Source organism: Mytilus galloprovincialis, chromosome 12, assembly GCF_965363235.1.
Source record: "Mytilus galloprovincialis chromosome 12, xbMytGall1.hap1.1, whole genome shotgun sequence".
Taxonomy (NCBI): domain Eukaryota; kingdom Metazoa; phylum Mollusca; class Bivalvia; order Mytilida; family Mytilidae; genus Mytilus; species Mytilus galloprovincialis.
Genome location: NC_134849.1, coordinates 83,976 through 102,933, shown reverse-complemented (window position 1 = coordinate 102,933; position 18,958 = coordinate 83,976). Strand labels below are relative to the sequence as shown.

Below are 18,958 nucleotides of genomic sequence, written 5' to 3'. Positions count from 1 at the left end.
ATTATGATGATAATTTCAACTTCATATAACATATATTTCTAGTATTACTACTGGTTTGCTGATGAAGGATTTAAGTGTTCCTCATCATCTATTTTGCGTGCTTTACACGCTCTATTTTCTCTTTGTTTTTTCTTGAATAAGCCTATTTCAATTTTTCAAGTTACATGTTTGGTCATGTATACGTAATTTTATTAAAACCTGACGATTGTTGTTTTGGGGGTTTGAATTGTGCAACTAGTTTTCTAATTTTTTTTTTGGTTCCTGATGGACTATTTTCCAGTGCGTAATTTATTATACATATTCAGGACGAACACTCAACAATAATAGATACATGTACTTAACCTTGCACCAACATTGCAGCTATATTAATAATTCTACAATGTCCACACAAATGAGGTTATTGCAATGGTTGTCGACGAGGAAAGGCAGTTGTAATGTTTACAGAAAGTTAAATATACCTATTTGAATAAAGATGATTTAGATGATTTAGATTTTATGGTTTTATTTCTTTTGTGAGAAAACAAGACACTAGCATGATTCGTTTTACTATAGTATGTACAGCAGGTCTTGTACTTTTCTTCATACATGTATTATAATGCATCTTGTCAGCATCATTTTGTTAATTTCATGTATGTGACCAATCTTGAGGAGGCAAGTTAAACTGTATGCATATAGAGAAACTAATCTGCGCAAAGCAAGGCACAAACATAATAAAAAATAAGGTGCGATTAATTTTGTTACTCAAAGTCACAGAATATTTCAAATTGCAGTTTGACACAATTATGTTATCATTGTTGAAGGCCGTACACATGTAATATGACTCTGTGAAACTATTTGAAATAATGCCACATCTCCTTATTTCGGATCTGATGGATTGATGTCTGATTTGTCGCCTTTTTATATCTAAATTTCGTATACATATGTATATACATATTAAACGTAGTTTCGTAACCATTTAAAGTCATGTCAAAAGAAATCTGCATAGCAAGATCGTGGTTTATTTCAACACGTGGATGACAGAGTATGCATATAAGAATAGGCCGTTTTAGGTCTAGAGCTTAATTTCAGATCTATAATTAATTTCAAGTCCGGTTTGTAAAAACATGAGAACACAAGCTTCAAAATCCTATACAAATATGATACGTGTATTGGAATTTTTTACATTTGAGAAAAGAAGACCGTTACTATCTCTTTCTTCCTCCTGTTTAATTTTTTCATCTTTATTAAAATTATCAATTGCTAATTACATGTACATGTATGTGCCTGTTTAAGTGAATTCTGTAATGCATTTCAACTAGAATCCCCTAATTAAAAAAAAATAATCTCAAAATAAATTTTAAATGTTTCAATTATATATGTACATTTTTAACTATAAAAAATCTGTAATCTAATGTAGGAATTGGATCTTATAAAATCTTACATTCTTTATTATATCCAATTCATATTTTTCAACTAAAGTCATTATCATTTATTTTAAAAATACTGATTTTTTTCGGCTGGATTTTTTTTCTATATATGCATACTGCTCTATATCTCTTTTTTATTTGTACAAATGTACATATATTCAATTACTCCAATGCAGAGTGTTGTTCCCACCGAAACAAAAAGCCATATTTTTTGCATTTGACAGCGACGGTATACCCCAATTATCATATCATCACACTGACAGGGACCTTCAAATAAGCAAGGTATTCAAAAATAGTAATCCTTTTAAAATGTTTTGTTTTATTTTATCTCCGGATGGAACTGTCATATCATTTATGACAACTTGTGTGCTTTATAAGATCAACAATTTTATTTGATTTATCATTGTTAAAAATGTCCGTGTTACCAAGATCTCGTGTCCTCAGCCTAACGACTAAAGCACCAACACACTACCTTGTGAAATATATAGCATGCAACACTTACCAAGTCAGAAGCAGAAGTTTCTTCAAGAGTGATGATAAGGTATGTACAATTTTTGCTTATATTATATTAACATGTTATTCATTATAGGCAGTGTCTGCGCGTACCGACATGCGGATACGCGTAGCCGAATTGACGTCCGTAGGCTACGCGTACCCGCAACCTATTTTATAATAAACTGTCGGTTATTTCCCGACTTTGTGAATTCAGTTAATATAGTGGCAAATAATATGTTTTAATCTGTATTTAATGTATTAGTAAGAAAAATAGAAATTAAATGTAAATGCACGTGAAAAGAATAAGATTATACTGAATAATTAAATTATACTGAATACATGTAAATAAAATTCGAAACAAAAACGAACATTTTAAAATATCTGAAACGATTAAAAATCATTCAGAACGCCGGATTAATTGCTTGCTAATTCCGTTTCAGGTCTTCATATTTAAAATGAAAATCAAGTCACGGTTATATATGATGAACTAATTTATTTGAATAAATAACTTGTTATATAAATAGATATAGGAAGATGTGGTGTGAGTGCCAATGAGACAACTCTCCATACAAATAACAATTTAAAAAGTAAATCATTATAGGTTAAAGTACGGCCTTCAACACGGAGCCTTGGCTCACACCGAACAACAAGCTATAAAGGGCCCCAAAATTACTAGTGTAAAACCATTCAAACGGAAAACCAACGGTCTAATCTAACAAAACGAGAAACGAGAAACACGTATATATTACATTAACAAACGACAACTACTGTACATCAGATTCCTGACTTAGGACAGGTGCAAACATTTGCAGCGGGATTAAACGTTTTAATGGATCCAAACCTTCTCCCTTTTTCTGAAACAATAGCATAACATCACAACAAAGAAAAACATACGATAAAATATCAATTGGCAGACTTAACTCAATCAAAAAAATAAATAAATGCATAGATAATCTATAATTATAGTTAACATTTAAAGAAAAATATTCAAAAACTAACCAGGGGTAGTGTTCTCGAAAGTATCCTAAGATTCGTCCTATAGGTCATAGATAAGACTAATTTTAGGGTGGACTTAGGATCAATTTAGGACACTCTTAAGTTGTGTCTCGAAGCTATCTCAGACGTATTTTATGTTAGGACGTCATAAACATATCCTAAGTCTAGAAATTTTAAATCGTCAATTTTATTTTTTGATAAAACATTTATTAATGACCAAACCAATTAATAAAATTGTTTACGGATTTTATAATTATAATTAAAGAATTAAATCCATAATTTTAAATGTAATACTAAAATTATATCAAAAAGGATTATAATTTAAACTGGAAAACAACTTGTTTTGAAATGAGAATTGAGTTGGTAGTGTAATCGTAAAAACGAAGTTCAAAGTTTAAAATCATGCCTTATTTCTTTATATACGAGTCAAAACCGATGGTGCGTTTCATTTTCATGTTAATCTTCAGGTAAAAAATGAACAAAAAGCGAAATCCAAAATTTATTATGTTAGGATGAAGATAGGATGATCCTAAGACACCTAATTAGGTGTCCTAAAGTTAGGACGAAAACTGCGATATATCGTAAATTAGGAGAGCTTCGAGAACACGACTTAGGAAAAATACCTGCCATAAGATGGACTTAGGACACGTCCTAGTCCTAAGATAGCTTCGAGAACACCACCCTGGATCGTTTCTACGAAAGCGTATTAGGGACGTAGTAAAAATAAAATCGGATTACTGATGGTTTTTGAAGTCGAAATGTTGACATCTCATATCTTAAAATCTCTGTGAATTATATTTTTGTTTCACTTATTGTGATAAATTACCGGTTTAATACACAATTTTATCTCCATCCGATAATATATGAATATTAGGCGGTTACGCGTACCCTACGAAGTCCAATTATGCCACGCGTACCCGCATGACGCTGACACTGCCTTTATCATAAGCTTAATTTTACTCGTTTCATTTTCTTAAAAGAAATGATAGTTTTCGTTATAGTTCTTAGCCTGGGTAAAAGAATAACACTAAAAAGCGATAAAAATGTATTTCAAGCTTAAATTTTATAATAAGAACATTTGAACTTCTGTAAATGCTTGCATAAGTTTGTTTTTTTTTGGAACGTTTTAAAAATCTAAAATATGTCCCCAAACATTTTGAGTTTGTCATAACCAGGCGTGGTGTTCTCGGAATTAAGTATCCCTTCGTTTGAAGACATACATTAAGACCGATTTTGGGATGGACTTAAGATCATTTAAGAGCACTGACGCGTCTTAAGTTTGAACGTTCTAATCATATCTTACATTTGTTTTTAATTGATTGAATTGAGAGAGAATCAGAGTAAAACAGTAAAGAAAAATAACACGGATATCACGTTAGTCTATAGAGTTAGTCATGCAAAATTTGTAATCCTCACAACTGAAATCTTTGTAATTATGTAAAGGGATATTTTTTAACGTACACTGTCTATTAAAATATGTACTTAAATGCAACAAAATCGAATGGAGATACGGTTTTTTACGTCAACGAGACAAAAACTAAGCGACACAAATTAAACAGAAAAAAGATACATGTATGCATCCTCAATTGCAAGTATATACCGGAATTTCATTAAGAAACTCGTAAAGTTTATATCTATAGTTTTCTTTCATTGCTTTTTTTTTTATAGAGAAACATAATTTTCTAAATACACATTGCAACTATTAAATTTAACCACGTCCCACCTTGAAAACCATTATTGGTCCCTTTAACGAGACAGCAACCAAACGACATAATTAAACTATAGATATATATACAGTTCCAATTATTCCTCCAGTATACAATACAGATTCTCAAAATTTATAAGAATATTTCCGGTTGATATTTAATTGTTTAATATCTTTTGATATTTTAAAGAGAATTTTCTTCTTTTTTTTTTGTATTAAAATTAAAACAATTGATTAAACGAAGTGAATATCTGTACTTTGGAAATCTTTAAATTTGTAAGAATATCTAAAGTTGATATTTTGTTTTTTTCACACTGGGGTAATATTTTAGAGAATTGGTTTTTTGTATGGAAATTAAAACATTTGATATAACTAAGTCAATATGGGAAATCCGTATTTTGCTTTTAAAAAAAAAATTAGTTTAGAATTATTCATTGTAACTGTTGACTATAACCACGGATTTGTTTAGATTAATATATAAATCCTTGTGATAACCAAGTCCGACTTTTGAAATTCAAGACCATACGTATTCATGTGATAATTCATTTCGAATTAGATTTTTTTTATATTAAAATGTGTCCGTGAATGTTTAATGTGAATATAAGAGAGATGTGGTTTATGCATACACAAGACAGCAACCAAACGACATAATTAAACATTAGATATACAGTTCTAGTCAGTTATTCTTCCGGCATTTTATGCTAAGACACGTAACTTTGTAATATATTGAGTTTTCTCAATCCAGAATCATATTATGAAATAATTTCTAATTTTGTTCAAATAAAAGTATTAAATTAATATGTTTTTTTTTGTAAATATCAGATAAATCACAAAGGGACAATCCGTATTTTAGAAATGTTAATTCTTTTAGCAAAACAGATTTAAACTAACTAGTGTAATAGTTAAGTACACATGTGTAATCATGTCTGACCCGGCACGGGACGTTTGCGCTTTTTCATAGGACATTTGCGCTTTTTTTTGTGGACACTTGCGCTTCAAAACATAGGACATTTGCGCTTTTTAAAAATGGACATTTGCGCTTTTTACATAGGACATTTGCGCTTTTTTTTATATATATATCTATAACTTCCCAGCCTCCTCTTTTATCCGGGCTTGGGACCGGTAGGTTTGACCTGGCAGAGTTAAAGTCATTCTTTATGGTTAAAAGTTTAAAATTCATAGCACCTTCATATGTCATAGCACATTGTTGATATATGTTTAAAGTGTATGTACAGAAATAAAATCAAGTACTGTCATCACAATTACAGGTCAGTTTTAGCTTGATATTTGAAGCCCAATGAGTGAACAAATTTTGCTCTTGTTAACTGTCCTGATTGGTACTTAGCCCACATTTCAAATAAATGATCGAGTTTCTCCTTTTCAACGGTACATCTCCTTGAAAGGTCTCCAATTTTTAGGGTTTGGTCGAAACGATATAAAAATCCATCAAGACATATTCATTTTTTTTCTTTACTAGTAACTATAACTTTAAAATCCATGTTCACTGTGTAAATGTGAACTAACTAATGACAAATATAAGTTAAATTTATTTATGTAATGATTACTTCTCATTAAGATTTCAGGTAGTCGACTATAGGTAAAAAGCGCAAATGTCTGGTGAATTTAGTACAGGTGAATCAAAATTAAAAGCGCAAATGTCCATAGTATTTGAAGCGCAAATGTCCTATCGTTTTACAGGTAAAAAAGCGCAAACGTCCTGTGCCCGAACGACCGTTCGTATACATGTAATTAATTTGATACGCTCAACTTGTCAATAACGCTTTTACGACATTCCTTGTCTTAGCGGGTTGAAATTTCAATGCATTGTATACAAATGGGAAGTTTTATATTAAAATTTGTCTTTGAATATAACATATAAAAATAAAGGAGATGTGGTTTATTCGTCAATGAGACAGCAACCAAACGACACATATGTATAATGAAATAACCATTCATGAATACAGTACAAATCGCAATAATTCTGCATGTATTTCATAAAGAAACTCTTAACTCTGTAAATGAAGATTCAGAAAGTACTTTTTGGAGAAAAATGGCTAACCTCTTTAATAAATAAAAGGAAAATTGTACAGAAATTAGATATCTTTTTCTTTTCGTGTATTTAGGTTTAAGAATTAAAAAATAAAATCCGATGCTTTCTCCAAGGTCAATAAATTAACATACAAAAAAGCGATTCCCTTTAATGGGAATTTTAGGAATTTTCTATTTCAATTCATTTGTCTTTAAACAGACACTCCTTTAATTAAACTCCAAATCTGATTGGTCAAACCTAATCTGTGGGCGGTCTTCCCGTTATCATTGGTTTACACAAAAAGTCGCACGCCAATAGTAAACCAATGAAAATGCAGAATACTAGTAACATTTTTTTTTTGTTATATATTTTCTTATATCAATGACTTAACTTAATCTGCAACTCTGAATTTCTATTACAAAAACGAGAATAGTTTCTTCTTTTTTTTTATAACTCAAATATACACGGTCAACTTCTTCCACTCAAATTCTCGTATTTGATTTGTAATATAATTAAAACAGGAACTGTCATAGATGTTTTAGTGAGAGTTTGTATTTATTCTATAGATAATTTATTGTTTGATCTTAAGTTCTTTGGTTTTATTCAAGTTTATTCAATATTTGAGAAGTTATTTAAGGTTTTATCAAATGAGCATTTCATCTAAGTGTTAATTGTTAATAATTTTTGTTTACAGTATAATCTAACTAAACATGAATTTTAGAGTGTAATTAACTCGGCTTAGAGTTTTCATGTATGATTTAGTTGTTGAAGTAGGCCGTTATCATTGAGTAAATAAGTTAGATCTGAGACTACTATATTATAAGTTATCTACGTTCATTTAACACCCTGTAGTACCCCAGTACACCCTGAGGCAATTTATCCCCGGTCTTAGTCCGAATCGGGCGAGTTTTAGTGACATTGGCGTACAAACTGTAACGTGAAAACAACGTTATAGTAGTCTCAGGTTAGATCGAAAGTGTACTCTTTGTACTTTGAATATTACTGAAGATGAATTCCATTTTGTTTTACAATGTGAATGCTATAGAGACTTAAGTAGGCAGTTTATGAAACCTTATTATTATAGATGTCCATTGTCGTTCAAATTAGTGCAACTCCTCAGCACTGAAAATATAAAAGATTTGCGTAATTTGTGTAAACTCTTGATAAATGCACTTAATCATAGGACCAAACTGTTATTTGTCAATTCTTGATGTTTATTTGCTTCTCTGATGTAGTATGCCATGTTGTCATATTAGAAATGTATTTGTATTTATTGCACTGATAAGCATAATGTCTGTGCTTAGAGTAATAAAGAATTGGATAGAATTATCTTTCTTTTTATCTATGAAATGCACATTTCTAACCCTAGGGGTTTAAGGCAAATACAAACAATACAATACAATATACAAAATGGAAAAATTAACATATTAAACATCATATATAAATGACTTTTTAATGAACGGAACAGTAAGCTGCATAATATCAAATGAAGATAGAATTAATTGCAATATATCTGTTTCAGACAATTTAAAGTATTCTGGACATATATTATTTATATCATTTTCAAGCTGATTAATTAATTTTACATTTTAAGAAAAAGTGGGTTTCATCTTTAACCGCATTTATATTACAATGTTGACATATTCTATTTTCTCTATTTCCAAGAAATGGTCACTTACTCGCTTTTTACATAATAATTTTCTATTTTCAAAAATATTTTTAGAAATGTATTTGTCTATTTCATATTCTGTCTTTATCTTACTGGTGTCATTAGTTAATTTTAATTTTTCAAAGAAAATATTTCCAAAGCTATCTTTTAGTTCTAATAAAGGGTTATTTTCATCACTAGAAATTCTTGCTAAGTACTTCAATGGTTGACTTTAATATAGACATCTATGGAATACTGAGCTAGTCCTGCTCTTGCAGCTATATTGACAGATTGTTTACTTATCCCCAGTATATATTTGCAAAATTTTAAATGTGTCTTCTCCACTTGGCTACTACAATGTATCAATCATTGCTAGAATATAAACTTTACTCATGTCTTTAATTTGTGCTGGTCTTTCAGCTCTTATTATTTTTTCATATAAATTCATATACCAAAATTCAGAATTATACATGAGAATAGGTTTAACTAGTGATTCAAACAATTTTTTGCATAGTTTTATAGACAGATTTTCTAAAGGAGAAAGATACTTAAAAGTAGAAAACAAAACTCAATTTCCCATTATCATGACGCGCCGTTACTAGCCTGGCATCCGATCCAATCTAGCTGCGCGTCACTGACAAGATTAGCCAGGACCCCAGGCTAGCGCCGTTACATGGTATTATTTATCCACGACCGACGATTTTATTCTTTACCAATTAGCGTGTTGATTAGAGTCGTGTCACGGTGATTAGCGATGGTAGTTTATTAAAGTCAAATAAACACATACATGTACAAGTTTACTCGGTAAACAAATACAGACGGTTTCATTTGAAAAATAATAAACATATATGGTTTTGCAAAAAAAATAAACATAAAAAAAACCGTATTGTTTCAACTATGTTATATTCAAAACCAATTGAGAAATCTCCACAAAGTCGTAAAATTTTCCATTCAATTTATTTCTTTTGAAAACGGTAAATGAAATTACAGATCAAATTTAAAATAAGATGTGGCTTTCTCATGGATCAAAACCCCCTTTTGAAAGCGTTGTCCACTTTTGTCTACTACTAAACATTCTTATACTGAAGGTTCCGTTTTGTAACGTAATTTTATTTTAAATAATTTCAGATTCAGCACATGGTTCTCTATGAGGTGCAGTATGGCAATAGGAAACAAATTGGCACTGCCCTAGTTATTGGGTCTGGGACAGAAAATGAGATGGTGCTGCAGAAAAACGAGAGAGAATGCCAAATATCACCAGAGCCAACGCCTAGATCACCAACACCACCCCCATCTCCAGCCGAATCTATAGAGATTCCGCTTCCAGGTTCCCCTAGCCTTCCAATCATCAGACGTCCTGCCAAAGGGAAAAGGTCAACAAAAATACCAAAACCCAAACCAACATCAAAGGTAAATTTTACCAATTTAATTAAACTGCGATTGCTGATTTAGTATAAAGAAAGAATATGTGGTATGATTGCTAATGAGACAGTTCTCCACAAGAGACCAAAATGACACAGACATTTTAAACAATTATAGGTCACCGTACGGCCTTCAACAATGAGCAAAGCCCATACCGCATAGTCAGCTATAAAAGGCCCCGAAATGACAACGTTAAACAATTCAAACGAGAAAACTAACGGTCTTATTTATATAAAAAAATAAATAAAAAACAAATAAATATTTAACACAGAAACAAACGACAACCACTGAATTACAGGCTCCTGACTTGGGACAGACACACACATACATAATGTCGCGGGGTTAAACATGTAAGCTGGATCCCAAACCTCCCCTTACATGGGACAGTGGTATAACAGTACAACTTAAGATAGAACTATATAAAAATCAGTTGAAAAAGGCTTAACGTAAGGCTTCAGATCTGTTTTCTGCGTACAGCAAAAGCCGACTAATTTTAGTAAAGATTTCTTATTAGAAAAAGATACCGTACCAATAAAGAGATATGTGGTTTTTACGTCATTGGATTTTATACAAAATAGAAAATCGTGTATTTCTGGATTTTGTTTAATTTTGATAATTATAATCACAGTCAATAAGCAACACAATTAAAACTATAGTTGTTCGTTGTCTGTTCCGACATAGTAAGATATCAATATTATTTAAAAACGTGTACCAGAGTCGATAGGGAGCGCAGAGGGGGTACGTCTTGTTTAATACGCAACTTTTATATATTTTTATTCAGAGTTATGCCCCTTCCAAATAACCCGCCTCCGACCAATCAGTTTCACTGATTTATGTTTTTGTTTATCTTTTGAGTTATGGTGACATATAAATAAAAAAAAAAATACCATGCAGTCATTCACTTTTACGTTTTGTGTATATTTCAGAATAATATAATAATATATTTACATGCAATATGACATCGTAAACCGCTGCATGTATATGTCGGGAGCGGGATAGGGGGGGGGGGGGGGGGGGGGGGGGGCTGGGGGTCACCTATTTAAAAATAATATATGGAATTTCTCACAAACATTTATTGTTTTCGGGGGGGGGAAAATCCGAAGCACGACTGTAGCGAACATCCTCTCAATGCATCAAGTGCACCCATTATGAAAAGTCCTGGATCCGCCAATAAACCCGTACAGCGTAGATACCCTCTTTATTCAAGTAATTTAAAATTAGCGAAAATTAATTTGACGAGTTCTCAGACTTTTGTTTCCGATTAAAAGGTAACACCCCTATGTCGAAACCTAAATGTACTGGTATTCGGTAAAATATTGATAGTTGTTCTTTAAGTATATAACAGTTTTGATCTTTCTTTTTTTCTCTCTTTACACATAATGAACGGAGAATCTGTTTAACGTTGGCATTGTAAAAAAAAAATCTAAATAAAAATTTATTTTATTTCAGAAATCAACAAAACCATTAGCCAAAGTTTTGTCAAGGGGAATGCCTCCAACTACACCACAATCATCAATACCGGGACCAACAACCGTATCCCTAAGTCCAACAAATTCCACCTCTAGACCAACAACCTCAGGGCCGACAACAAATCCCACCTCTAGACCAACAACATCAGGGCCGACAACAAATTCCAACTCTAGACCAACAACCTCAGGGCCGACAACAAATCCCACCTCTAGACCAACAACATCAGGGCCTACAACAAATCCCACCCCTAGACCAACAACCTCAGGGCCGACAACAAATCCCACTTCTAGACCAACAACAAATTCCACATCTAGACCAAGGCCACTATCACCCCCAACATCACCACAAATAATAGTGCACCAACAACCTCACTTACAATCACCACAACCACCATCACCAGCAACACCATCAGTAAACCATCGATCGATCTTTCCTGATGACCACAGGGTGTTTCATGTCCTCGACACTATCTTGAGAGGGGTCACACGATTAAACATGAAAGTAACAGACATCGACAACAGACTTAAGACTCTAGAGGCCAAACATGACATTCACTATGAAGAGTCTAGGAGAGGAAGAAGGCAGGAGACACCCTGGTCTGCACCACCAGCAGACAGTGACGATGGAAGTGAAGCAACACATACCATTGCCCATCCAGCTGGAATGGTAATTGACCAAGACAGGTTGTTAACGCTGAAAGGGAAGTCACAGTCTGCAGGAAACTTCGCCGCACTTGTTATAAGAGAATTGAAACCACACCTTTTTGGTCCAGAGAACCTAAGACAACTTTATAACTGGAACGGAGGTGGTGTGAACGGAAAAAGGGGGTTAAGCCCAAACACAAAGACGGCAGTAAGCAATTACACCACCATGTTTTATCCTGAATGCCAAAAGGAGAACTTCTTTCGAGATACGGTAATTCAGAAGATAAATGAGAGTTTGAGAAGGCCTGCTGTTAAAAGATGTCGTCGAAGGCTGCTCGAAACGCCACTGAACACTATAAACAATGATGCAAATCATATTTAAATGTATTTCTGCCATTTACGTACTTATCGTACACATTTAAAATTGTGTGATCAATTGCTGTAATGTACAAATTGTATACATTTTTTCATGAATCACTTCTTTCGTGAAGTACATCTATGATCTTGCATATGAATATATGATATTGGTTGATATTTTACCGAGATTATATATAATGTGTATATATGCATCCTGTGTAACCTTTTGATTAAAACTATATTCATACTGTAAATCTAGTTGGTTTTTTTTCGAGTCTGCAACTTTTGTTGCAGATCTCGACAAAGGGATATTGATCAGGCGGCGGCTACGGCAACGGCGGCGGTGTTAGCTAACTTCTTAAAAGCTTTATATCTTAGGAGGTGGAAGACCTGGATGCTTCATATTTTGTATATAGATGCCTCATGTTACGAAATTTCCGTCAGTCACACGTCCAATGTCCTTGACCTATTTTAATGATTCAGTGACTACTTGAAAAAAAAGTTCAGATTTTTTGTAATGTTAAATTCTCTCTTATTATAAGTTATAGAATAACTATACTTGGTATGTGCGTACCTTGCAAGGTACTCATACCCGTCAGACAGTTTTCACTTGACCTTGACCTCATTTCATGGATCAGTGAACAATGTTAAGTTTTGGTGGTCAAGTCCATATCTCAGATACTATAAGCGATAGGTTTAGTATATTCGGTGCATGGAAGCGTAAGGTGTACATGTCCAATGTGTAGGTGTCATCTGACCTTGATCTCATTTTCTTGGTTAAGTGGTTATAGTTAAGTTTTTGTGTTTTGGTCTGTTTTTCTTATACTATATGCAATAGGTCTACTATATTTGGTGTATGGAATGATTGTAAGGTATACATGTCTAGCTGACAGGTATAATCTGATCTTTACCTCATTTTCATGGTTCAGTGGTCAAAGTTCAGTTTTTGAGTTTTGGATTATTTTTCTAATACTATATGCAATAGGTCAACTATATTTGGTGTATGGAAATATCAATGATTAATAAAGAAGGTTGGTTGCTTAACGTCCAGTGGCTAATATTTCATGCATGTTCAGGACGAGAACAAGTAAACAATAAACACATTAGTTAGGTCGTGTCATAATAGAGGCCATTCGGGATGATGGTCGGGGAAATTTGGACTGCCACTGGAAAATTAGGGTATATTGGATAGGGACAGAAAATTTGCCTTGCAACAGGCCACCTACGGACTACTCAAAGAGTTGTTACAAGGGTTCTTAACGTGCAAATAGCAAAGTAAAAATGACTGAATTAGCCCTTGTATGCCATCAGTATTGTGTTCTTGTGTGTTTGATGTGTCATGGATGTACATGTACAAATTCATACTCTCATTTTTATTTGTTATATATGTCTGGTCTGTTAAAGCAATCGCATTGACACGTTTACCTCAAATTCTCTTTTCAATGCTTATCCAGTATAAATGACAAAGACTATACAAGATATATACAATATTATTACTGTCAGCATAAATTACAAATAGTCATAAAAATAGATATTATTATTTCTAACATAAGTTAACAAACTTTCATAAAAGTTAACAACATAAGTCTTCCTCAGCGTAACATTAGTATTTACAATTATAATTTTATTTTAACTGAAATTCATAACAGTAGACATAAGACATTAGTCATTTTTACCAATCATTAGTCCTTGAAAGGATGCATAAGTATCATAATACAAATGTACAATATTTATAATTAAACATGTGAGTTTTTAGTGAAAATGTCCAATACACACTACTGTTCCAGGTTTTATGCACGTAAAAATCTTCTTTTATGGTATGTTCATTGCGGAAATTTGTTCTATAGATGACTGTTTACAGGCACATTTTCCGTTTTCCCTCAAAACCCGGTGACCACAACAAGTTATTGAAGTACCCAATACTCCTGCCACGTGAGGAGATTGATCGGAAGAGCTTGTCCGGCATACTGCCTGTTGCTTGACCTTTCATAAGTATGCACACTGGTACTACTTTGAAAATGTGATCTATATACCCACTGCACTGATCTTTGGTCATGTACACCGCCCAGAATTCACGGATAGAGTTGATTAGGTCTTCTTTGGTGAACAAGGTCTTTTTGGCTAGGTACCTTTTCAGTTGGCTCCACACCATTTCAATTGGGTTAAGATCTGCACTTTCTGTAGAAAATAAACATAGAGGTTAATTTGATTGGTTATATAGATGCACTCAACAGTTTTTTTTCAGATTTATGGCAATTATTTACTTCATTGTACATGCATGTGTATGAAAAAATATGAATTGTTTTGAATTACACAAAAATTCATGCCAATGAAAAATCAAACCAACAAATATATCTCAACCCGTAACATTGATAGCACTGCATATTGTTGAAGACAAAAAGGGGGGGGTTATTTACAATAAACAATTATATTTAAATATGACAATGTAACCCACACGAGACATTGTACAGCATATAATGTGATAAAAATCACAAAAGACACTCCGTACTTTGACTTTTAATTGTTACAAATTTTGAATTGGATGGAGATTTGTCTCATTAGAACTCATACCACATCTTCTTATATCTAACTATGAAAATAACATCAATAATAAAATTTATTATTAGTACTAGTACCAGAAAAATTAGCGAACTGTCACAACATTAACGGTACCCTTCATATCAAATTACCATTATCTAATCAAAAAAGTTTATAATGAGACACACTTACCTGAAGGCCAGTCGTTCCACCAGTTGATGCCATTTGCAGCCATGAATTCTTTGGAAACCCTGGACCGGTGTTTGGGGTCGTTGTCCATCTGGAAACGATGATGATCCGCAAACTTTCTGTTGATAAATGGCAGAGCTTCATCTTTGAGGATGGCGTTCGTAAAAAACTCTCCTGTCATGATACCGTCAAATATGAGAATTGGAGTAGCTCCTCTCTTGCTGATGCCAGCCCATAGATGTACTTTCAGTGGATGCTTTGGCTTAGGAATTGACGGTCGGTTAGCTGTTATTTTTCTGTAAAATGTCACTTTGTTGTTGTGCAGCTGTGCGGAACACTCGTCCGTAAATATGATGTCTTCAAATTGGTCGTCTGCTGCAATGAGAGTCTTGCAGAAGTTGACCCTCTTCTCTTTGTTAACATGTCGAACCATTTGAGCATACCTTGGCTTTGTGTTGGTATAGCCAGCATGAAATATTGCTCTTTTCGTTGTTGTAAGACTGATCTTCGATCCTCTCTGTTTCAAAAATCGGTAAAGCTGTCGGCTGGTCGTACATGGTTTTTTGGCTAATGTCTTGCTAACGAGGCGTACATCTGCTCTTGAAAGCTTGTTGAACTTTTTCCACTTGGTCGGTGATAAATTTGCATCAAACTTGCCATTTCGAAATTGCTGAACCCAATAGCTAACAACCTGTTTGCTAATGGACACACCCTGTGACTCTAATGACACCTTAATCTCTGTGTTGCTGTAGGACTTTTTATACAGCCGTATAATCTCTAACTTGCTGTCGTGGCTAGTATGTCTCATCGTGTATAGATTCGTAAATTTGAGTTAACAGTTGATGTTGTGGAGTCTTACGTTGTCTGCTCTATGAGAACAATGATTAAGATTTTAGTTTATATACTCATGTATTATGATTGTGAATTTCTTTCATTTCGTCGAATGATATACACCTTCTTGTTTCATGATAGATAATAAATCGTATATCAACCTTTCATGTGTTCAATTGCCAGACGGAAGCATAGCCCATGGTCGTGAAGCAGTGGTTACTGAATGGAAACGTTCGTATTGTAGTTTACTGAACCCAGAAACTGTCAATTCAGAATACGTAATGGACCAAAGACTTGATACCGAGATTGAAATGAATAATGAAATCACAAGTTTTGAAGTAGTGAACGCTGTGCGTAGCCTAAAGCGTAACAAAGCCGTTGGCGTGGACGAAATACCGGCAGAAATCCTAAAAGTCCCAAGTTTACTGAACTTTTTACACAAACTGTTCAACAAGTGTTTTTCGAGTGGATTCATCCCTACAACGTGGACAAAGGGAATTATAAGCCCAATCCCGAAATCGTCAACATCAAATCCGAAAGACCCAATGAGCTACCGAGGTATAACGTTGGTACCAGTGTGCTATAAACTATACTGTCATATACTAAATAACAGGTTAGTAAAATGGGAGAACGAAAATGACATTCTTCATGACGGTCAAAACGGATTTCGAAAAGGGCGCAGTACAATTGATCACATCAAATCGTTAACATCAATAATAGAGACTAGGAAATTAAAACGTTTATCGACTTTCGTTGCATTTATTGATTTTCGTAAGGCATATGACGGGATAAACCGAGCGATGTTATTCCAGAAACTATTCGACCTTGGTATATGTGGGAATATTTATAACGCTATTTTGTCTCTGTATAAGTCCGTGGAATGCTGTGTTCGCATAAATGGACATAAGACAGACTGGTTCAACGTTCAATGTGGTCTTAAACAAGGCTGTTTGTTGTCGCCATTACTTTTCAACTTGTATATAAACGGATTAGCTACATATATCGATTCACTAGATATTGGAATTGACATCGATGGGGAAAAGGTGTCCATGTTACTTTATGCCGATGATTTAGTGTTGTTATCAAACACAGAAACAGAGCTACAAACATTACTTGATGCATTAGATTTATGGTGTACCGATAACAAGATGACAATAAACGACAACAAGTCAAATATAGTTCACTTTCGACCAAATTCGTTCCCGAGAAGTCAAACAACCTTTCATTGCGGAAACCACATTTTACAGACAGTAGAACGTTACACATATTTAGGCTTAGTTTTTACAGAACACTTGGACTATAACGTCATGGCAAAGTATATTGCAGCAGCAGCTAGTCGAGCACTTGGACTTGTAATATCGAAATACAAGGGACTTGGAGGTTTACCTTTTGGAACTTTTACAAAGCTGTACGACTCTATGGTTTGGAGTACTATTAGTTACGGTGCTGCAGTATGGGGAGATAAGTCATTCTCGTGTATAAATGCCGTTCAAAACAAAGCCATCCGTTTTTTCATGGGAGTTGGTCGTTATACCCCAAACGTTGCAGTAAATGGAGATTCGGGATGGACACCACCGTCTGTGAAACAATGGCGGGTAATCATAAACTATTGGAATCGGTTACGATATATGGATGAAAATAGAATAAATAAGAAAATAGACATTTGGGCAGAGCAGAATTTCAGGCGTCATCGAGTGTGCAAAAACTCAAACTTTAGAATTTATAGTCTATTCGAATCATGTGGTATAGCGAACTGGTTTGATGACACTGATATTGATAAGCAGCAAGTTAACAATGCTATACACGTAAAACTTATGTCTGACTTTAAACAGAAATGGAATGAAGATCTGCATAAAGACACTTCTAGACGAAATGGACCAGGAGGTAACAAACTACGTACATATAGAACATTTAAACAGGATGTATATACAGAACTTTACCTAGATAAGCTGATTATACCTTCACACAGAAGAGCTTACTCTCAGTTTCGCTGTGGTGTTGCCCCAATACGTGTAGAGACAGGACGCTACGAGAGTCTTCCAGTAGATCAAAGAACTTGTTTTGTTTGTGACAATAAAATTGAAAACGAGGAGCATGTATTGACTGAATGTCCGTTATACGACGATTTAAGAGACGAACTGTATAAGATTTTAAACTTTGAATACGAACATTTTAGTCTATTGCCGAATTTTTTGAAACTTTCATTTATTTTAGCGAGTGATAATATTAATGTGATACAAAAAAGTGCCAAAACCTGCAAGCTTATTTTAGACCGTAGAAGACGTTTTTTATACCGATAATTGATGTAAATATGTTTTATCATTTAACTTTTGTTTTATAATTACTTTTTGAAAATTTGTAAATACTAGTTCCTTTTAATCCGTCTCTCATAATTCTTTTAGAATGGCATTAATAATTTTAAATAGGTTTACTTTTATAATGTGAAATGTTTATACTGTATTATTGATGGTGAGACGTTAATAAAATATTATTGTATTGTTGTATTGTTGTGAAAGCGTGCCCTACATTTATGGCTTTGTATATCACTAGGTGTGAAAGTGTGCCCTACTTTTATGGCTTTGTATATCACTAGGTGTGAAAGTGTGCCCTTCTTTTATTGCTTTGTTTATCACAAGGTGTGAAAACACTATATAATTAAAAGATGTAATTATTTGTAATATGTTTCTATTTTCATCAAAGAAAAATTGTGATAAATAGATTTGAGTTGAATTTAATTTTAACTTTTTGAATTTGTACTTAAAAATAAAGAAAAATATGATTTATTGATTGGAGTTAGATTTCATTTTGAAATTTTTGAATTTGTACTTAAAAATTACGAAAAATTATGATAAAATGATTGGAGTCAGATTTATTTTGAAATTTTTGAATTTGTAATAACTATTTTTCAAACCGATTATCATTATTACATTTTAATCAATTTTACCTTTGTATCTAAGTTTTCAACTCAAATATGTATGTTTGGTTTTTTTATGCAGCAAACATACTGCAATCTGATTGGTTGATAACCCCGGTGTAAATAACATCCACCCTTGTTAACCCCGGGATATATATAATTTAGTCAAAAAATTTTAACATTGAAAAAAATTGCAAAACCAAGGATTTGTTTAGCTATTTAAATCTTTGGCAAAACAAAAGAAATTTAGAAATCAAATGTAAAAATAAAAAAATAAAAAAATATTAAAAAATAAATAAATAAAAGAAATAAAT

At 33.2% G+C, this 18,958-nt stretch overlaps 1 protein-coding gene and 1 long non-coding RNA gene across 2 annotated transcripts; one reads left to right on the top strand and one right to left on the bottom strand.

Moving 5' to 3' along the window:
- Window positions 1-1,801: 1,801 nt before the first annotated feature.
- LOC143053579 (uncharacterized) lies at window positions 1,802-12,426 on the top strand. Its single transcript, XM_076226377.1, has 3 exons — window positions 1,802-1,947; window positions 9,408-9,689; window positions 11,151-12,426. The coding sequence occupies exons 1-3, from the start codon at window positions 1,819-1,821 to the stop codon at window positions 12,195-12,197; spliced, it is 1,458 nt and encodes a 485-aa protein (XP_076082492.1). The 5' UTR covers window positions 1,802-1,818; the 3' UTR covers window positions 12,198-12,426.
- Window positions 12,427-13,646: 1,220 nt separating this feature from the next.
- On the bottom strand, window positions 13,647-15,890 carry LOC143054823 (uncharacterized). Its single transcript, XR_012971837.1, has 2 exons — window positions 14,903-15,890; window positions 13,647-14,350 (listed from the first exon to the last, which is right to left on the bottom strand). It is a non-coding gene; the product is annotated as an uncharacterized LOC143054823 (long non-coding RNA).
- Window positions 15,891-18,958: the final 3,068 nt, after the last annotated feature.